We start from the raw sequence: 18,438 nt of genomic DNA on the forward strand, positions 1-18,438 counted from the left end.
AATGAGGCAAAGCAGGGGAGGACATACGCACAGAGAGGAAGAGCGACAGAGAGGGAGAGCGACAGAGAGAGAGAGAGAGAGAGAGAGAGAGAGAGACAGAGAGAGAGAGAGAGCGAGAGAGAGGACCAATGACATGTGTCACACCCTGACTCAACAATACAAGCTATTACCTACCGATGTACATACCACAGGAGACTGAGGACGGCTCATAATAATGTCAGACATGGCGCTAATGGAATGTGTCAGTGTGTTGAGCCATTAACACAGGCCATCCTCCTCAATTAAGGTGCCACCAACCTCCTGTGGTACATACCTCCTCCTTCAACCAAAGGTATTTTAAAGACAGGACACACACAAAGCCGTAGCAGCTGATAGGATGGAGTCGGGCTGGGCATTGTGTGCTGTTGTAGTAGCGTTGACCTGCATGGGAAAAGGTAATAGAGAATTATTATTATTAAAGACTAGCATTCCACTTTGAGTTACTTTAATACATTTAGAGAAAACTCACCAAATTCACACTTTACTAAGAAGTACTGTACATTTCCAAGTAAATTATTTTACAGTTTGACTAGATTCCTATATCGACAGAGATTGGGTTCTTTCCCAAATGAATAAAGGAAAGTTTAGACGGCATTAAAACGGTGAATATGTTTGATATCACTGCTTTTACAGTATATTACAGGAGGCATAATCTATTTTGGTCCGTGTTTATATTTGTTTTTGTAATGATTACTGCCTCATTTTGAGAGACCCCCTCCAAAAAAAGGTGAGTATTTAGGAAGTTGAAGTAAATGACTAAATCTATGATTAGTAATTGAAATTATACATGTCTTTTGAAATGATGTAATCATTCTTATACTGAACCTTTCAGTGTAATAAAAGTCTTGCACATGACACCACTTTAATCGATAATTAATATGATAGCCAAAACATTCTTCACAGGACTGTCCCAAGTGATATTACTGTTTAACAAAAACAAAGTGGTTTCCACGCTGACTAAATCAAAGATTCTCACTCAAACTACCGTTATATCTACTTCTTCTTATTAAAAGACAACAATATATATATACTTTAAATTGAACCTTTATTTAACTAGGCAAGTCAGTTAAGAACAAATTCTTATTTACAATGACGGCCTACCCCGGCCAAACCCGGAAGAGCTTGGCCAATTGTGCGCCGCCCTATGGTACTCCCAATCACGGCCGGTTGTGATACAGCCTGGATCAACAATAGACTCGTCTAACCAGACCACATTCATGTTGTTCACTATTGAGTTTCACCCACTTGACATAGTGATACTACTGTTTAGATGTTAAATCAAATCAAGTTTTATTTGTCACATGCGCCGAATACAAAAGTGAAATGCTTACTTACAAGCCCTTAACCAACAATGCAGTTTAAGAAAATCCCTAAAAAAGTTAAAGATAAGAATAACAAATCATTGAAGAGCAGCAGTAAATAACAATAGCGGGGCTATATACAGGAAGTACCGGTACAGAGTCAATGTGTCAATGTGCTTTTGGCACTGGTGCCGTGGTAATTGAGGTAATTATATACATGTAGGTAGAGTTATTAAAGTGGCTATGTGTAGATAATAACAGAGAGTAGCAGCAGCGTGGGGGAGGGGGCAATGCAAATAGTCTGGGTAGCCATTTGATTAGCTGTTCAGGAGTCTTATGGCTTGGGGGTAGAAGCTGTTTAGAAGCCTCTTGGACCTAGACTTTGGTACCGCTTTCTGTGCGGTAGCAGAGAGAACAGTCTATGACTAGGGTGGTTGGAGTCTTTGACAATGTTTAGGGCCTTCCTCTGACACCGTCTGGTATAGAGGTCCTGGATGGCAGGAAGCTTGGCCCTGGTGAAGCTTGGCCCCGGTGATGTACTGGGCCGTACGCACTACCCTCTGTAGTGCCTTGCGGTCGGAGGCCGTACAGTTGCCATACCAGGCAGTGATGCAACCCGTCAGGATGCTCTCGATGGTGCAGCTGTAAAACATTTTGAGGATCTGAGGACCCATGCCAAATCTTTTCAGTCTCCTGAGGGGGAATAGGTTTTGTCGTGCCCTCTTTACGGATGTCTTGGTGTGCTTGGACCATGTTAGTTTGTTGGTGATGTGGACGCCAAGGAACTTGAAGCTCTCAACCTGCTCCACTACAGCCCCGTCGATGAGAATGGGGGCATGCTCGGGCTTCCTTTTCCTGTAGTCCACAATCATCTTCTTTGTCTTGAGAAAGAGAATGAGACTAAGAATATAACAATGGATGATCCAAACATGAGAATGTGGAAATGCCAGTTTGTTTACCTACCGTCTTTTCGCCCTTAGAAGGAAATCCACTGCGCAGCACTGAATGGTGTGTCAACAAAAGGGTTGATATGACAAAAACCCTACCAGCATTGAGTTACCACAAGTTTCACCTATAGAGCAAAGTATATTCTTACCTAGTGGGCTGTTTCTGTGACATATATATGCAGTGTATGCACAGAGCCTTTGGAAAGTATTCAGACCCGTTGAATTTTTCCACATTTTGTTAAGTTACAGCCTTATTCTAAAATGGATTCAATACTTTTCCCCCTTGAGCATACTACACACAATACACTATAATGACAAAGCGAAAACAGGTTTTTAGACATTTTTGCTAATTTATTAAAAATCTAAAACAGAAATACCTTATTTACATAAGTAAATACAGTTGAAGTCGGAAGTTTACATACACTTCGTTTGGAGTCATTTCAACTTTTTTTTCAACCACTCCACAAAATTCTTGTTAACAAACTATAGTTTTGGCAAGTCGGTTAGGACATCTACTTTGTGCATGACACAAGTCATTTTTCCAACAACTGTTTACAGACAGATTATTTCACTTATAATTCACTGTATCACAATTCCAGTGGGTCAGAAGTTTACACACACTAAGTTGACTGTGCCTTTAAAGAGCTTGGAAAATTCCAGAAAATGATGTCATCGCTCTAGAAGCTTCTGATAGGCTAACTGACATAATTTGAGTCAATTGGAGCTGTACCTGCGGATGTATTTCAAGGCCTACCTTCAAACTCAGTGCCTCGTTGCTTGATATCATGGGAAAATCAAAAGAAAACAGCCAAGACCTCAGAAAAAAAGTCTGGTTCATCCTTGTGAGCAATTTCCAAACGCCTGAAGGTACCACGTTCATTTGTACAAACAATAGTACGCAAGTACAGTATATACACCATGGGACGACGCAGCCGTCGTACTGCTCAGGAAGGAGACGCGTTCTGTCTCCTAAAGATTAATGTACTTTGGTGCGAAAAGTGTAAATCAATCCCAGAACAACAGCAAAGGACCTTGTGAAGATGCTGGAGGAAACGGGTACAAAAGAATATTTTTCCACAGTAAGTCCTATATCAACATAACCTGAAAGGCCGCTAAGCAAGGAAGAAGCCACTGCTCCAAAACTGCCATAACAATGCCAGACTACGGTTTGCAACTGCACATGGGGACAAAGATCGTACATTTTGGAGAAATGTCCTCTAGTCTGATGAAACAAAAATAGAACTGTTTGGCCTTAATGACCATCGTTACGTTTGGAGGGAAAAGGCAGAGGCTTGCAAGCCGAAGAACACCATCGCAACTGTGAAGCACAGGGGTGGCAGCATCATGTTGTGGTGGTGCTTTGCTGCAGGAGGGACTGGTGCACTTCACAAAATAGATGGCATCATGAGGATGGACAATGATGTGGTTATATTCAAGTAACATCTCAAGACATCAGTCAGAAAGTTAAAGCTTGGTCGCAAATGGGTCTTCCAAATGGACAATGACCCCAAGCATACTTCCAAAGTTGTGGCAAAATGGCTTAGGGACAACAAAGTCAAGGTATTGGAGTGGCCATTACAAACCCCTGACCTCAATCCAATAGAAATTATGTGGGCAGAACTGAAAAAGTGTGTGCGAGCAAGGAGGCCTACAAACCTGACTCAGTTACACCAGCTCTGTTAGGAGGAATGGGCCATAATTCACCCAACTTATTGTGGGAAGCTTGTGGAAGGCTAACCGAAACGTTTGACCCAAGTTAAACCATTTAAAGGCAATGCTACCAAATACTAATTGAGTATGTAAACTTCTGACCCACTGAGAATGTGATGAAAGAAATAAAAGCTGAAATAAATCATTCTCTCTGCTATTATTCTGACATTTCACATTCTTAAAATGAAGTAGTGATCCTAACTGATCTAAAACAGGGGATTTTTACTAGGATTAAATGTCAGGAATTGTGAAAAACTGAGTTGAAATGTATTTGCCTAAGGTGTATGTAAACTTCCGACTTCAACTGTACGTATTCAGATCCTTTGCTATGGGACTTTAAATTGAGCTCAGGTGCATCCTGTTTCGATCATCCTTGAGATGTTTCTACAACTTGATTGGAGTCCACCTGTGGTAAATTCAATTGATTGGACATGATTTGCAAAGGCATCCTGTTTCCATTGAGCATCCTTGACACGTCTTTGTGTGCCTTTCCAATTAATGTCCAATCAATTGAATTTACCACATGTGGACTCCAATCAAGTTATAAAAACATCTCAAGGTTGATCAATGGAAACAGGATGCACCTGAGCTCAATTTCGAGGCTCATAGCAAATTGTCTGAATTCTTATGTATATAAGGTACTTCTGTTTTTTATTTTGAATACTTCTGCAAAAAATGTCTAAAAACCTGTTTCCACTTTGTCATAATGGGGTATTGTGTGTAGATTGATAAGGAAACTTTTTTATTTAATCCATATTAGAATAAAGCTGTAACGTAACAAAATGTGGAAAAAGTCAAGGGGTCTAAACTTTCTTAATACACTGGCTATCATTTTGTAGGGCATCATTCTATTCTGATAGAGCCACAAACTGTAAGATTTCCAGCTACTTAAAGGGATAGTTCAGCGATTTTACATATTTAGATATTTGTTTCCTCCCCCATTTAGCATATCTCTTTAAGCCAGAGGTTTTCAAACTTTTTCAGCATCCTTAGAATCGATACATTTAGATTTATTTTCACATCAACAAACAATTTTAATCACTGTAACCTGGTAACTGTAAACCCCTTTAATAACACCAATCCACTCTCTCTCCACCAGGTGGCCATTCACAGGCAAATGGTAAGTTATTATTGCATGCAACTGCAGTGCTTCATATCAGCTAGGGTATCTTCCTTAATGCTGTGGGGGATTTGTGTGTTCAATCATGAGCTGTCTCTCCTCTGTTTGTCTTCTCCAGTGTGTGGCATTGCTTCTCTCAACACAAAGATTGTTGGGGGTCAGGATGCAGTTGCAGGGAGCTGGCCATGGCAGGCCAGTCTGCACAGGTCCAACAGCCATTTTTGTGGAGGCTCCCTTATCAACAAAGAGTGGGTGCTGACTGCCGCTCACTGCTTCCCCAGGTAGAATAACCTTACCCGTCCCCTAACCCATATATTATGTCATGGAGATATTGTAACATTTATATGCTGTCTTTGTCTATGTACTGAATTATCTATTTTAATAATGTATTAATCACTTAATTCAGAGAACTAATTCAAAGTATAATGTATTTTGGTAATTTTTTCAATGAAATAAATGTAACATGATAAATGTACATGTAACTGCCAAAATACAGGACATGTCAAAATATAAAGTGTCTTAATAGGATGTTGCGCCACCATGAGCCACCAGAACAGCTTCAATGCACCTTGGCATAGACACACACACACACACACACAACTTTTAACCCCCTATGATCCTCTGAGACTCCTCTTCAAAGTCACTTCTAACCACTTCTAGCCATGGTAGCCAAAATAATGTGCAACTGGATGTTTTTATACATGACCCTGAAGGTTACGGTATGCTTCCCAGTCAAAACAGTTTGGGCATATATTATGACAACATTTTGTGATGTTTAAGTTCATTTTGGTGTTCGGCAGCGTACAGGGTTATTCGGCTGTTCAAGCACACCATTTTATTTTTCTTGAGGCAAGCTGAAGTTTGGTAGCCGAAGTCTACGCCCCTTCATCGATGATTGGTCAACAGTAGGGATTCTTCAATGAAGTGTGTGTGTTGTCATCCAACGACAGACAACTAGTTTTCATTCACATTTTTTCCTTTGAGAAAAACTGCACTAAACATCTTAGTTTGATGTAAAAATGCTCGACTAAGACCTCCTCGGCCAAACACTTCAAATTAATGACAGGTTTCTTGATTTATCTTAGATTATTTATCTTGATTCTGACTATTTTGAGGAAGTGTTAATGTATGTTGTTGCCACAGCGTCTCAAGAGGGACAAACAGTAACAGCATTTAAAAAACACAGCCCATCACAGAATGTGCGGTTTAAACCATTTCACCTGCGTTTATATTGAACGTCATCTGCGTTTACCAAATGCAGCAAGATGTCTTTTCTGCTTTTTATATTTCATTTTCTGCTTGAAAAATACAAAATCCTGCGTTACTGCGGCCCCTGGTGATGGGATGTTAATTGCTTAATTGACTCAGGAACCAAACCTGTGTGGAAGCACCTGCTTTCAATTGACTTTGTAGCCCTCATTTTATTCAAGTGTTTCCTTTATTTTGGCAGTTACCTGTATGTGCTTGCTAGTTTGTACTGTACTTGTTTTAAAGTACAGTTAATGGTTGTCAAATAAGTTGTAGGAGTGGTAATGACTCCAGTGAGGTGACATTATCTCTCTAAAGTACATCACTGAATTGTGCAAACGGCATCAGCAAGCACACTAATAGTCTAATAATCACATGAATAATAGTCTAATAATCACATGAATAATAGTTAGTCTCAACTCTCTTCATTCTCAGCACCAGCACGTCCAACCTGCTTGTCTACCTGGGCCGGCAGACTCAGCAAAGCATCAACTCCAACGAGGTATCCCAAACAGTCTCTCAGATCATCTGCCACCCGAACTACAACAGTGCAACCAGCGACAATGACGTATGTTTGCTGAAGCTCTCGTCACCCGTCACCTTCACTGACTACATCCAGCCGGTCTGCCTGGCAGCAGTGGGCAGCACCTACTACACTGGCACTACTAGCTGGGTCACCGGATGGGGCGATATCAATAGTAATGGTGAGATCTGATGGTCCTGATGCTGACTGCATTGACAAGCAATACATCCCTTTATATACCTGTACATATATCCACTTTTTTGCAAGTAAATGTTGTTCCAATACAGTTGGAGCAGAAAAGAAAGGATCAGAAATGTATACAACAGAATATCAGCAAAAGTTAATTTCATGGTCTCTCCTCCTCAGTGCCCCTTCCCTCACCCGGGACCCTACAGGAGGTGACTGTGCCAGTAGTGGGGAACAGGGAGTGTAGATGTCTCTATACTGGAATTAGTTCAATCACAAACAACATGATCTGTGCTGGTCTACTGAGTGGAGGAAAAGATTCCTGTCAGGTGATGGATGCATGGCTGTGTTTCATTCCAAATAGCGGCAGAGCCAAAGCTGCAGTTTAGCTGCAGTTTGCAGAGCTATTATTCAATGACAAAGAGATGATGAATCAAACTCATGAACTTCTAATGGTAATTTCATTGTTCACTGACCCTGGTAATTAAAATGGTGAAATCTTAAATTTCACCTGTGGCTCAGTTGGTAGAGCATGGCACTTGCAACACCAGGGTTGTGGGTTTGATTCCCACAGGGGACCAGTACGAATAAAGTATGCACTCACTACCGTAAGTCGCTCTGGATAAGAGCGTCTGCTAAATTACTAAAATGTCAAATGTATCCCTCTACAGGGAGACTCCGGGGGGCCAATGGTGAGCAAACAGGGTCAGGTCTGGATACAGTCTGGAGTTGTGAGTTTCGGACAAGGCTGTGGCGACGCAAATTTCCCAGGAGTGTACACCAGAGTGTCCCAGTACCAGACCTGGATCAACAGCCAGATCAGCACTGACATGCCAGGCTTCGTCACCTTCTCCTCCAGTGGGACTGACTCTGATCTCAATGTCACCTGTAATGCACTGTCCAATGGGATCACACTCTTCTCCCTCTCTCCTATTCTCGTGTCTCTCTATCTCTTCTAATAGAGGACGCTTAACTTTACTTACTGTATGTGATAAGTACTGTAATAGTATGTTTATACACTGAACCAAAAGTGATGGGTTTATTTTAATATGAATCTACTGTATCTACTAATACTTGTTGATTGTGGTGTAAGCCATTAAGTTGGACAGCAAATGTCATTGTGCTATAGGATTACATTTGGATTGTTCATCAGAGCTCAGTTTCTGATTGTTTGCAGTTATGCTTAGCTATCACACTTAATGAATGCAACTTGTTTTTCTCCATTTAATCATGAACTTATGTATATTTGTCCATCTTGAATAGACTGTATCTGCAAATAAATACACTATTTACAGTGAACCACAGCTATTTACCATTGAGCTGAGAATGTCTTTCAACAATCTCCTATCATGTAATGGTGGGCAGGCAGGTAACTACCAGCAGTCTGCCCACATCCTCTAGCGTAGAATGTTAACAGACTGATATAAATTCCAGGGGTGCCTTTATTTAGACCAAGACCATAGTAAATAGTTGCGATACTGTTTACTCCAATGGGAAAATGTTTCGCAAAGAAAACGAGTTTCTAGTGGACAAATTCCGGTAGGTCCCTAACAAACCATTCTGTTGGCTTCCATTTGGTTTGTTTGGTTCCTAGTGAATAGACCCCAGTTGTTAACCCTCCTACCCAGATTGGGCCATACCAACTCACTTCTGCAGAGAGGTAACATCTCTCTAGTGACACTGAACAAAAATATAAATGCAACATGTAAAGTGTTGGTCACACGTTTCATGAGTTCAAAAAAAAATCCCAGAAATGTTCCATACACAGAAAAAGCTTATTTCTCTCAAATGTTTTGCACAAATTTGTTTCCATCCTTATTAGTGAGCATTTCTCCTTTGCAAAAATAATCCATCCACCTGACAGGTGTGGCATATCAAGAAACTGGGGTTGCGAGAGAGCTTTCAATTTTGTGCAGATGAGGGATATACATTGGAAAATAAATTATACATCTCATGATGAAACGGTTCCCTACCCTATACACCCACCTATGTGAACCGTACACTAAAGAAAAAACATCTGTTTTATGGGCTTACTGTAAATTGCTTAAATGCAGCCAAAACAGAAAGAGGAATGTGGACAGAGACCTACTAGAGCAGCACAGCCCCCTCAAGATTCTGAGCCTGCCTGGCAGGGTTGGTCCTGCAAAGCCAAAGCCCCCTGATGGGAGACCATAATATACAAGGAAATTGTCAAAGCTGCTAATGAGAACCTTGACGACCGTGTACCTAGCCAGTGGGGATTCCGCTGGAGTACCCCCACCCAGGCAGTGGCAGGGCTGGCAACACTGGCTGCAGTAACCCATGGGGAAGGGGTCACACTCGGACAATCAGAGAGGGGGCATATTATTGTGACCCTAGTGGGTCTGACTGCACAGAGATGCTTGGGAAAATGGGGGAGCAGTGTATGTGTGTTTCAGGGGAAGGGGGTGTATCTGATCTCCATCACCTAGGACTTGACACTGGTTAATCGAATCTCCTCAATTTTGCACATTTTGCTCAATCTTGCTTTCTCAAACAGCTGTAACTGTATATGCATTTGTAAATCAAGTCCTTTCTTGATTTGGGCTCTGGGATGTAACAACCGTTGAGCATCTGAGCTTATGGTTGTTTGTCGGGGAAAGGGGTTGAGTGTGTGTGTGTGTGTGTGTGTGTGTGTGTGTGTGTGTGTGTGTGTGTGTGTGTGTGTGTGTGTGTGTGTGTGTGTGTGTGTGTGTGTGTGTGTGTGTGTGTGTGTGTGTGTGTGTGTGTGTGTGTGTGTGTGTGTGTGTGTGTGTGTGTGTGTGTGCTTGCATGTGTCCGCCACATCTGTTGCTAGGGGGTAAGGATGTTTGGGACAATATAGGATGAATCACAATAATTGTTTGCTAAAATAAAAATTGCTTGACAAAAATGTAATGCAATGGCAATCCTGGTTAGTTATAGGTAACAATCCTTTGCATGAACTGTCAACATTATTACGCATTATCATTATTTCTATGTACATGTTCCAACTCCAAACCATATACACTTGAATGATTATTGGATTGAATCTTTTTCAGGTGATATGTATTTGTGTAATGAGGGAGGGTGTGGCGAAAGTGAATAACACCTTTTATCAAGGTTTGCATAATTATTAGGCAGCTTCATTACCTCAGGTAAAATGGGCCAAAAAGGAGATATAACTGACACTGAAAAGTCAAAAATTGTAAAATGCCTTTTAGACGGATGCAACACTCTTGAAATAGCTAAACTGTTGAGGCGTGACCACCGGACAATTAACAAGTGCCCAGCATATTTGGGAACTCCTTCAAGACTGTTGGAAAAGCATTCCAGGTAAAGCTCGTTGAGAGAATGCCAAGAGTGTGCAAAGCTGTCATCAAGGCAAAAGGTGGCTACTTTGAAGAATCTCAAATATAAAATATACTTGAATTTGTTTAACACTTCTTTGGTTACTACATAATTCTATATGTGTTATTTCATAGTTTTGATGTCTTCTCTATTATTCTACAATGTTGAAAATAGTACAAATAAAGAAAAATCCTTGAATGAGTAGGTGTGTCCAAACTTTTGACTGGTACTGTATGCGCTTGTGCAAACATGCCTTTGTCTTTGCAGCTGTATGACCCAGTGGGGGAATAAACTTGGGTTGAGCTTTTCCTAGTCATCCGTTTGAGTTTTTACTCTGTTTGTTTTGAACCTAACACCATCAAACCTCTGGCATTCCATTGAAGGATTAACACCATAAATGAGTGAACCAATACATGATTCCTGGCTGGACTGATTCTCATTCTTATTGAGGTCATCCTCTACATTTTCCCATGTCAGTCCAGTGATCCCAAGATACCTCGCTGCCTGCTTCACTATGACCTGTATCTTCTTAGTCTTCGATTGTCATTTTTCTGTTCAATTGATTGCTGCTGTCACAAATGTAACAACCTTCCTCATGTCTACTAACATTCTTGTCTTCTCCCCCATTCTGCTCCCCACATCATGCCCAATCTGCTCTGGAATACCTTCTCCTCTAGGTGCCTCGATTGTTTCTGCGTAAACTACCTTCACTGCTTCCGCATACAAGATTTTTCGCTCACTCCTCACCTGCTGCACTTCCACCTGTCGTTCATCACTGAATAACCCCCATACGCCACACTATGGGCACCCCCACAGTTACGCCAATTTATGCTTGCTCAGAAAAATGTGGTCGGAGGCTTCGTATGGAGGATGTGACGCAACTGCAGAGCCTCCGGAGGCATGCAAAGGCCAAATCAAGCTCTCTACTGCGTCGCTGTGCGCCTCTCAAATTGTTTAACAATGTGGAGGGCTCCAAATAGCTCCATATAGCGCCACATTGACATGAATGGTTGACGGTAGGTGGGGGCGGGAGGTCCTGTATAAACCCTATTGCCGTGTATTCATGGATGGCAAGGGATGCCAGGCTTCCACAACAATGTTTACCAAGAGAACAATTAAATACATAAAATATTTTTTCTTTCATCTCTCTGCGTTTGATAATTTTCCTTCAATTCCCAAGAGGCTGAATGAACATCACATGAGAAAACATCAGAGGGAGTGAAACAGTGCCCCTCTGTCTCTCTGTCTCTCTACCTGTAGGTCATTTATCTGATGCTGTCTGGTCTAAACGAGTATGACATTGTTGCCGCCCGTAGCATTGAAGGCAAAGCCTTGACAAAAATATATATAAAAAAAATTGCCTATCAGCGTTGAGCTAAACTGAGCAAGCTCAACTGTGAAGGGTACTGGGGCACCAAAAAAAAGTGTAAATGGAAGCCAGCTTGGATTTTGCGTCACTCCTATCAAATCCCATTGGGAGCATATGTCATTGACAGAAAAACTTGAATTGTTGCATCTCGTGCTGTTGTCCAGCGGTGGCTAGCTATCTAAAATGGTCCCTTTCCTAAATTAGCCATGGATGGAGATAGGGATTTGGACTTCTGGTTTTACTTAATTCTCCATACTGGCCAATGATTATAACTACGATTCTGATCCAACCATTAATTCATACATTGTTGTGCCCCTGGCCTGAGAGAATGGAAGTTCAATATGTAGCTAGACGTAGAAGGCTAATGTTAATGAGAGAATATTGCCCATGAATGGAAGTTAGGCTAGCGAGCAAGCATTTTAGCCAGGTAGCCTAGGACAACAAAAAATAAAAGCTGTGTACTTTATAGCACAGTGATAGGCCGTTTTGTAAACATGAAAGAGACGAGGATGGTATTGGAGTTTCTCTACAAGTAGGGTGAGTCAACATGTTTTTCTACTTGAATGCACACACACACACACTCAGAAATCAGAACCATGGACATCCACATCATATTTAGCTTGGACTAAATTGTTTTTGGTATCTTTTAGTTGTCACTGTATTAGACTAAGCAGAGGTAATTTGATGATGTTGAAATGTCGAGTTTGAAATTGTGCTGGAATAATGGAGGCAACTCTTGTTTTTTTTGCGACTTGTGGTAACTCTGTGGTGTCAAATCCATAGATGTTTAGTTGTCTGAAAATGTCGGAAACATTAACTTGCTTGACCATGCTGTAGGTCATATAACTGTCTGTTACTGTACATGCAATATGCTTTGTGGACTTCACTGGGCATTGGTTGCTATCGTTTTTGTGATAAAACAAAGGTGTGAACAAAGGTGTGATTGAACAAAGCCTATACACAAAGGTGTGATTGAATTTATTCTGCAGTTTCCCCAATAAATGTAACTACGCACCACTACTGATAAACACAAACTCACTTCCTTGACAACTTCCTTCACAACAGCTCTGCGCTGCTTCCGCAAAGCGGTAGAAGTATGAATGCCGTGACTTCTGCAGAGGCCGTGTCACCGTAAATGCTGCACGTGATGTTGTCAGGCAAACCGTAATGCCCTTGACATGAACTGGCAAAAGCGGTGAAGGAGGAGCGCCCTTGTCAAATCAAACAGTAATCTGCGCCACTCGATCAAGTTGTCAACAAAGCAGCATGATGCATCGTTCAGAAACATGCATCTCTTTTCTATAAAATATCTTAGAATGTTCTAACTAGTTTTCATTTGGGAAGCCAATAAACACCTATTTTATCAAAAGCAATCACTTGTGCATGCAATAACACAGAATCCTACTCATTAATCTGCGTTTTTAACCTACTGTACATCACCTGTTTTGACCTAAATTCGCCGTCGGCCAAAATGGGCCACCTGGCTCACGCCCGGGAGGCAGCTCGTTTCCAAAACGAATGCAACCAACGTTAACCCGGTTCACCAGGGGCATTAATCGAATCCCCTCATTGAAAACTATGTTGCTGCTCATTCTGTATTTAGTTGATCAATCGGTAATCATCATGCTAAACCCTAGTCTTTCTCTCCATGTAGCTAGGCATATAATATAGACATTTTCCTTCTTGCTTGACCTTGCGGATGTGTATAAAACTCATATAAGAGTCTTGGGCCTCTAAACCATGTGATGCAGATCATCTTTACACTGAACAATCTGGCAATGATAATATATTACAGAAAATAGAGCCTTTGAAGGTTTTTTGTTTCCTGCACTTAATTTAATGTTTGTTGATGCTAGTCTATGCTGTGTATTAAGTTGATAAAGTAGGCTAGCATTTGTCACATCACATTCCTCCAGTCACTAAATGATTATTAAACTCACCCGGCTGTCATTGCCCAACCAGATTATTTTCTAGTCTCTCTTCTTACAGAGGCGTTGAGAAGAGACTAGTCATTTATCACTGTTGTCTCTCCAAATGAAACTTGCTCATGAACCATGGAGGAGATGAGGAGATGAAGGACCGTGGCATGTCATGGAAAACCATCCCCAAAAAGGCTGAAGATCGGCAGACTAAGTGGACTAAGTGTCTCTCCAAATTATAAGCCTCTTCGTTATTGCACTGAGGATGAACAACCTGCTCAGACTTTTGTGAGAGACAGGGCATTGAGTCTATTGCCACTGCATTCCTATAAGATTCACATCACATTCAACTGCACAGCAGGTGTCATTATTTACTTAGACTAGACTCTCCACACAGCCTGACTCAAATACAGTCAAAACAAGTTAGCACTCAAGGTATGGAAATTAGACATTGAACCATCTCAGCAGCTAGTCTGTGACTGAGCAGCTGTTCCTGTAGTGCAACAGATCAGAGAATACCACCTTTTATTTTATATTGACCCTCTAATAATAAGACATGGAAATATGTATTTTCTGAGCTGTGGGTAATTAATGAAGGTACCAGGAAATATGTTTCCAATTGTGATTTAATTCAAATGACAGACTCAATAGAATGACCCAGTACTTACTGAAAATGAAAGCATCAAGGAAGTGTCTTTAAACCCCAAGATAAATTACGAGACAAAACAGAAAAAAAGACTCAGTTGACACGTTTAAATGTTATTTTAATGAAATCCTTTTTTTTGTTACAGAACAATACACTTATGATACAGTGTGGCTATTTGCACATAAAACAAATCTGGTAATTGTAGTAGAATAAGCATTAGATGGTTTGACAGTAACTAACAAATAACTTTTTACAATGGCTTTTGGCCAAGGGCAATGACAATCAATTTCAATACTGGGGAGGGGGACAGGGACAAAGTTGCCACTCAAATCCCTTACGCAACATTTAAATGCTTGACATACAAGACCACATTTTTATCTGAGTCAGAATTTAGTGAGAAATGCTATGCTCCTATTCCCTCTTGGGAATCTCCTAGATTTCTGAGTTATATTACAGATACAAGCGCTTCATGATAATGGAGAACATGAATAAACATAAAAACAACAGAAACAAATAAAGGTTTAAAGAATGATACTGGAATAATGTTTTAAGAATGATACTGGAATACATACATAAAAAAAAATGTTCATTGCACATATAAAACAACATCTAAATGAGAGGGAAATAAATGCATGACTATCACATTCAAAACTGTAAGAACATGTGGGCTTACGTCTTCGTCAAGGTTGTTTTAATATGAAACATTGTCACACGTATAGGTTCATGAACGCTTTCAAATCGGTAAAATGTGTGTGTCGTTGACTGACAAGTCTTCTTTTAAAAGCCACATCGTTCTTAAAATAATCTCATGTCTATCTCACATTTGAGAGTGTACCCTGCATTCAATATTGGCTGAGAGATGAGCAGTCTTTTTTTTGTCATGAAACTTGTTCTGGAGGCAGCTCTGCAGAGTGGTCACTAGCTGGCACAGCCACAAAGCCATACAATCAGATTTTAAACCTAACCTTAACCCTAACCATACTGCCAACCCTAATCTTAAAGAAATATTTTTTTACAATATAGCGAATTTTGACTTTGCAACTGGCTCATCTAGCGGAAATCGTTCAGTTCTGCCTCAAGGACAAGACTCATCCCAATAAATGTCAACCTGTGAGAGATGGCAAAATTATGAGTTTATAAATGGGGAAAAGTGTCAAACAGGTGAACTATTACACATGAAGATCAGGCGCATTAAACTGAATTGTTTTGTAACTCACAAACCATTTTTCCTCCACCCCTTACATATTTACAAACAAACATACATTGATTCCGTTACATATTTGGTCACATTGTCATTCTCATAGGTGTTAAATTCAATCAAAGTGCTTTTTAATATCCTTTGATATTTTTGAGGTTGACATCTTGAAAATGTCAACAGAACAACTTCAGTTAACACATTTATATAGACCTTCCCTTCGTTTCTCAGGGCCAGTTGAATGTCCTGCCAGTGATCTGATAAAACTTCTGATTGAAGGGGTGAAAGAACTTCCTCAGTTTGGCCACGACCGAAGGGTCCACCTCAGGGTGGATGCGCCCCTTGCTGCCTGCCAGGCACTTGTTGAAGACAATGTTAAATCGCAGGCAGTAGAATCCCCTGGTGGCATTGAAGTACAGATTATAGTGGCTGATCCTGGACGGGAGGTTGAGGAAGCGCTCGACGAGCTGCAGCTCCGGCAACGGGTCCGTGATCAGACGGTCCCCGTCCACAATGTGGAATTGTTCCACTGGGAAGTACTTCAGCCAGCGCTCCAAGTGCTTGGTGTAAATGCTGGTCCGTACTGCCTTATACTTTGTGTTCACCTCACACGTGTTTCCGTCGATGGCCAGCTTCTCAAACTTGTGGTAGGTCTTGTTCTTGCGCTCCTTGCCCTCCAGCACCTGTGTGTAGTCGGACACAGCTCTGGTGGTGGGCTCGCGCACGATGATCAGCAGCTTGATGGAGGAGTTCATCTTGAAGATGCGTTCGGGGACCTCCTCTGTGATGAAGTAGGCGGGGCTCTTCTCAATGGTGATCTGATGCGGGAAAGAGAAGGGCATCTTCTCCCGGTACCAGTCGATGCCCCGGGCGTAGTTCTGGTCGTTGTCAAAGAAGTGGATCTCCTGCGAGGCCTTGACCACCGCCGGGTGCAGGTTGAGCATCTCCAGCAGGGCGCGCGTGCCCCCCTTGCGCACCCCGATAATGATGGCCCGGGGCAGCTGCTGCACCAGGTTGTGCAGGCGGATCTGCTCTTTGGTGGCATTGCCCTTGCGGAGCTCGTGGAGCAGACCACGCTTATACTGCAGGGTCCGGAGAGGGATCTGCTCCGGCAGGTGAGGAGGGCCCAGTCTGCTCTCTATGGGGCAAATAGGCTGCAGCCTGGAGAAGGGGAAAACACAGAAAGAGACATTCTGTACTTAACATTCAACAGGCCTTGCTTTCAGACCGAAAGCGAAATGTGTTAGCTACTATGGACACCAACCGACATACCTATCCAAGCTCCCAACCCTGGCCACTAGATAGAGGAGACTCCCGATAGCAAGGCTGCCCAGCACAAAGAGCTTCTGTCTCAGCAACGCCTGCTGTTTGAATAGCATGGCCCTCCATCAATCTTCAGGACTGCGTCTTCAGCCTGGGGACGGGAGAGCAGAGCACATAAACCACTAATCACTGGCAGTCTAATGTTTATTAACATACACTCAATCAAGCCTTACAAGTGATTAAGCCACCCTCACAGGATCCTGTAAAGTGCTGCATTGTCATTAGAGCAGACGTCTGCCTTCCTCAGTCATACCCACCCTTTATTTATTTCATTGTGTTTCTGCCAGCTAACTCGGATCGGATTTGATCAAATGTATGACAGGCAGACCCACTTGGTGAGAGCCTCATCATGGTATCATTTTCTTTCATTTTTTGAAAACTGTTTAATCTTTTATAATGGTATCATTTTCATTGAGTCAGTGTACATGCAGAATACAGAATTCTTCCACCAGACACCTTTTATTCTCACAAAAAGGATGACGGCATAGTTTGGTCCCAGACAAGCCTTCAGCTGTTAATTAAGGAATATATATTAATTAGATAGGGCCTAGATTATGATTTGGTCTCTAGATTACTGTGGCTCCAATTCAATCATAAAGTTTCTGAGGTGCTGTATGTAGCCTTTTGCAAAGGAAAACCCACAGTCTAGAATACACGAGTCGGTGCCTCATGAATGTATACAAAACAAAAATATAAACGCAACATGCAACAATTTCATTGATTTTACAGAGTTACAGTTCGTATGAGGAAATCAGTCAATTTAAATAAATAAATTAGGCCCTAATCTATGGATTTCACATGACTAGGAATACAGATATGCATCTGTTGGTCACAGATATCTTACAAAAATAGGCCTCACAATGGGCCTCAGGATCTCATCACAGTATCTCTGTGTATTCAAATTGCCATTGATAAAATGCAATTGTGTTCGTTGTCCATAGTTTATGCCTGCCCATACCATAACCCCACCGCCACCATGGGGCACTCTGTTCACATTGTTGACATCAGCAAACCGCTGGCCCACATGACGGCATACACGTGGTCTGCGGTTGTGAGGCCGGTTGGACATACTGCCTGTTACTCACGCCTCTGAGAAGAGGGAACGCAACTCCCTGCTACAACTCAACTCTCTGTGAAGTGCAAGAGGTATGGACTGTAGGTGCGAGAAAGGACGACAAAGGCTGAGCTTTTGGTGCTAGTCAGGGATGGATTAATGAGAGAACGAATTCTCTCATTGCAAGGAGAGGAGACGGGTAGACTTTCCGATGCCATGTCGGAGGACAGGGCGGAGGAAGGGGTTGCTCGTACCCCCTTTACATTGCCTCGATTCGATCCTTTATCTTCTGCTTCAGGTCGTTCAGACGGGACCGCTAGGCTGAAGGTGAGGCTGGCCCGGTTAGAAATGGAGCAAAAAGATAAGGAGAGACAGATGCATTTTGATCTTGAAATTAGGAAAATAGAAGCCGACAAGGAGGTTAGGATCCGACAACTGGAGCTAGACGCTGGCTCCGGTACAACTCCAAAAGCAGTTGGTATATTCTGTGAGTTTGTTGCTCAGTCAGACAGAGCCTCATTGATGTCCTGT

At 41.8% G+C, this 18,438-nt stretch overlaps 2 protein-coding genes across 4 annotated transcripts in view; one reads left to right on the plus strand and one right to left on the minus strand.

Moving 5' to 3' along the window:
* Nucleotides 1–301: 301 nt before the first annotated feature.
* On the plus strand, nt 302–8,378 carry LOC139583056 (serine protease 27-like). Its single transcript, XM_071413764.1, has 6 exons — nt 302–434; nt 5,097–5,117; nt 5,236–5,398; nt 6,801–7,069; nt 7,255–7,403; nt 7,746–8,378. Exons 1-6 carry the CDS (start codon nt 377–379, stop codon nt 8,031–8,033), a joined length of 948 nt encoding a protein of 315 aa, XP_071269865.1. The 5' UTR covers nt 302–376; the 3' UTR covers nt 8,034–8,378.
* A 6,058-nt stretch (nt 8,379–14,436) lies between these two features.
* LOC139583057 (heparan sulfate glucosamine 3-O-sulfotransferase 5) overlaps nt 14,437–18,438 on the minus strand; it is a 71,636-nt gene continuing 67,634 nt past the window's right edge. For all 3 annotated transcript variants that reach the window (XM_071413767.1, XM_071413766.1, XM_071413765.1), the window contains 2 exons: nt 16,803–16,944; nt 14,437–16,691 (listed from right to left, as the gene is read on the minus strand). In XM_071413767.1, coding sequence (XP_071269868.1) covers nt 15,758–16,691; nt 16,803–16,909 — 1,041 coding nt within the window. In that variant the 5' untranslated portion in view covers nt 16,910–16,944 and the 3' untranslated portion in view covers nt 14,437–15,757. The remainder of the gene's footprint in view (nt 16,692–16,802; nt 16,945–18,438) is intronic.

The sequence above is a fragment of the Salvelinus alpinus genome, chromosome 8, assembly GCF_045679555.1.
Source record: "Salvelinus alpinus chromosome 8, SLU_Salpinus.1, whole genome shotgun sequence".
In the NCBI taxonomy this organism is placed as follows: Eukaryota; Metazoa; Chordata; class Actinopteri; order Salmoniformes; family Salmonidae; genus Salvelinus; species Salvelinus alpinus.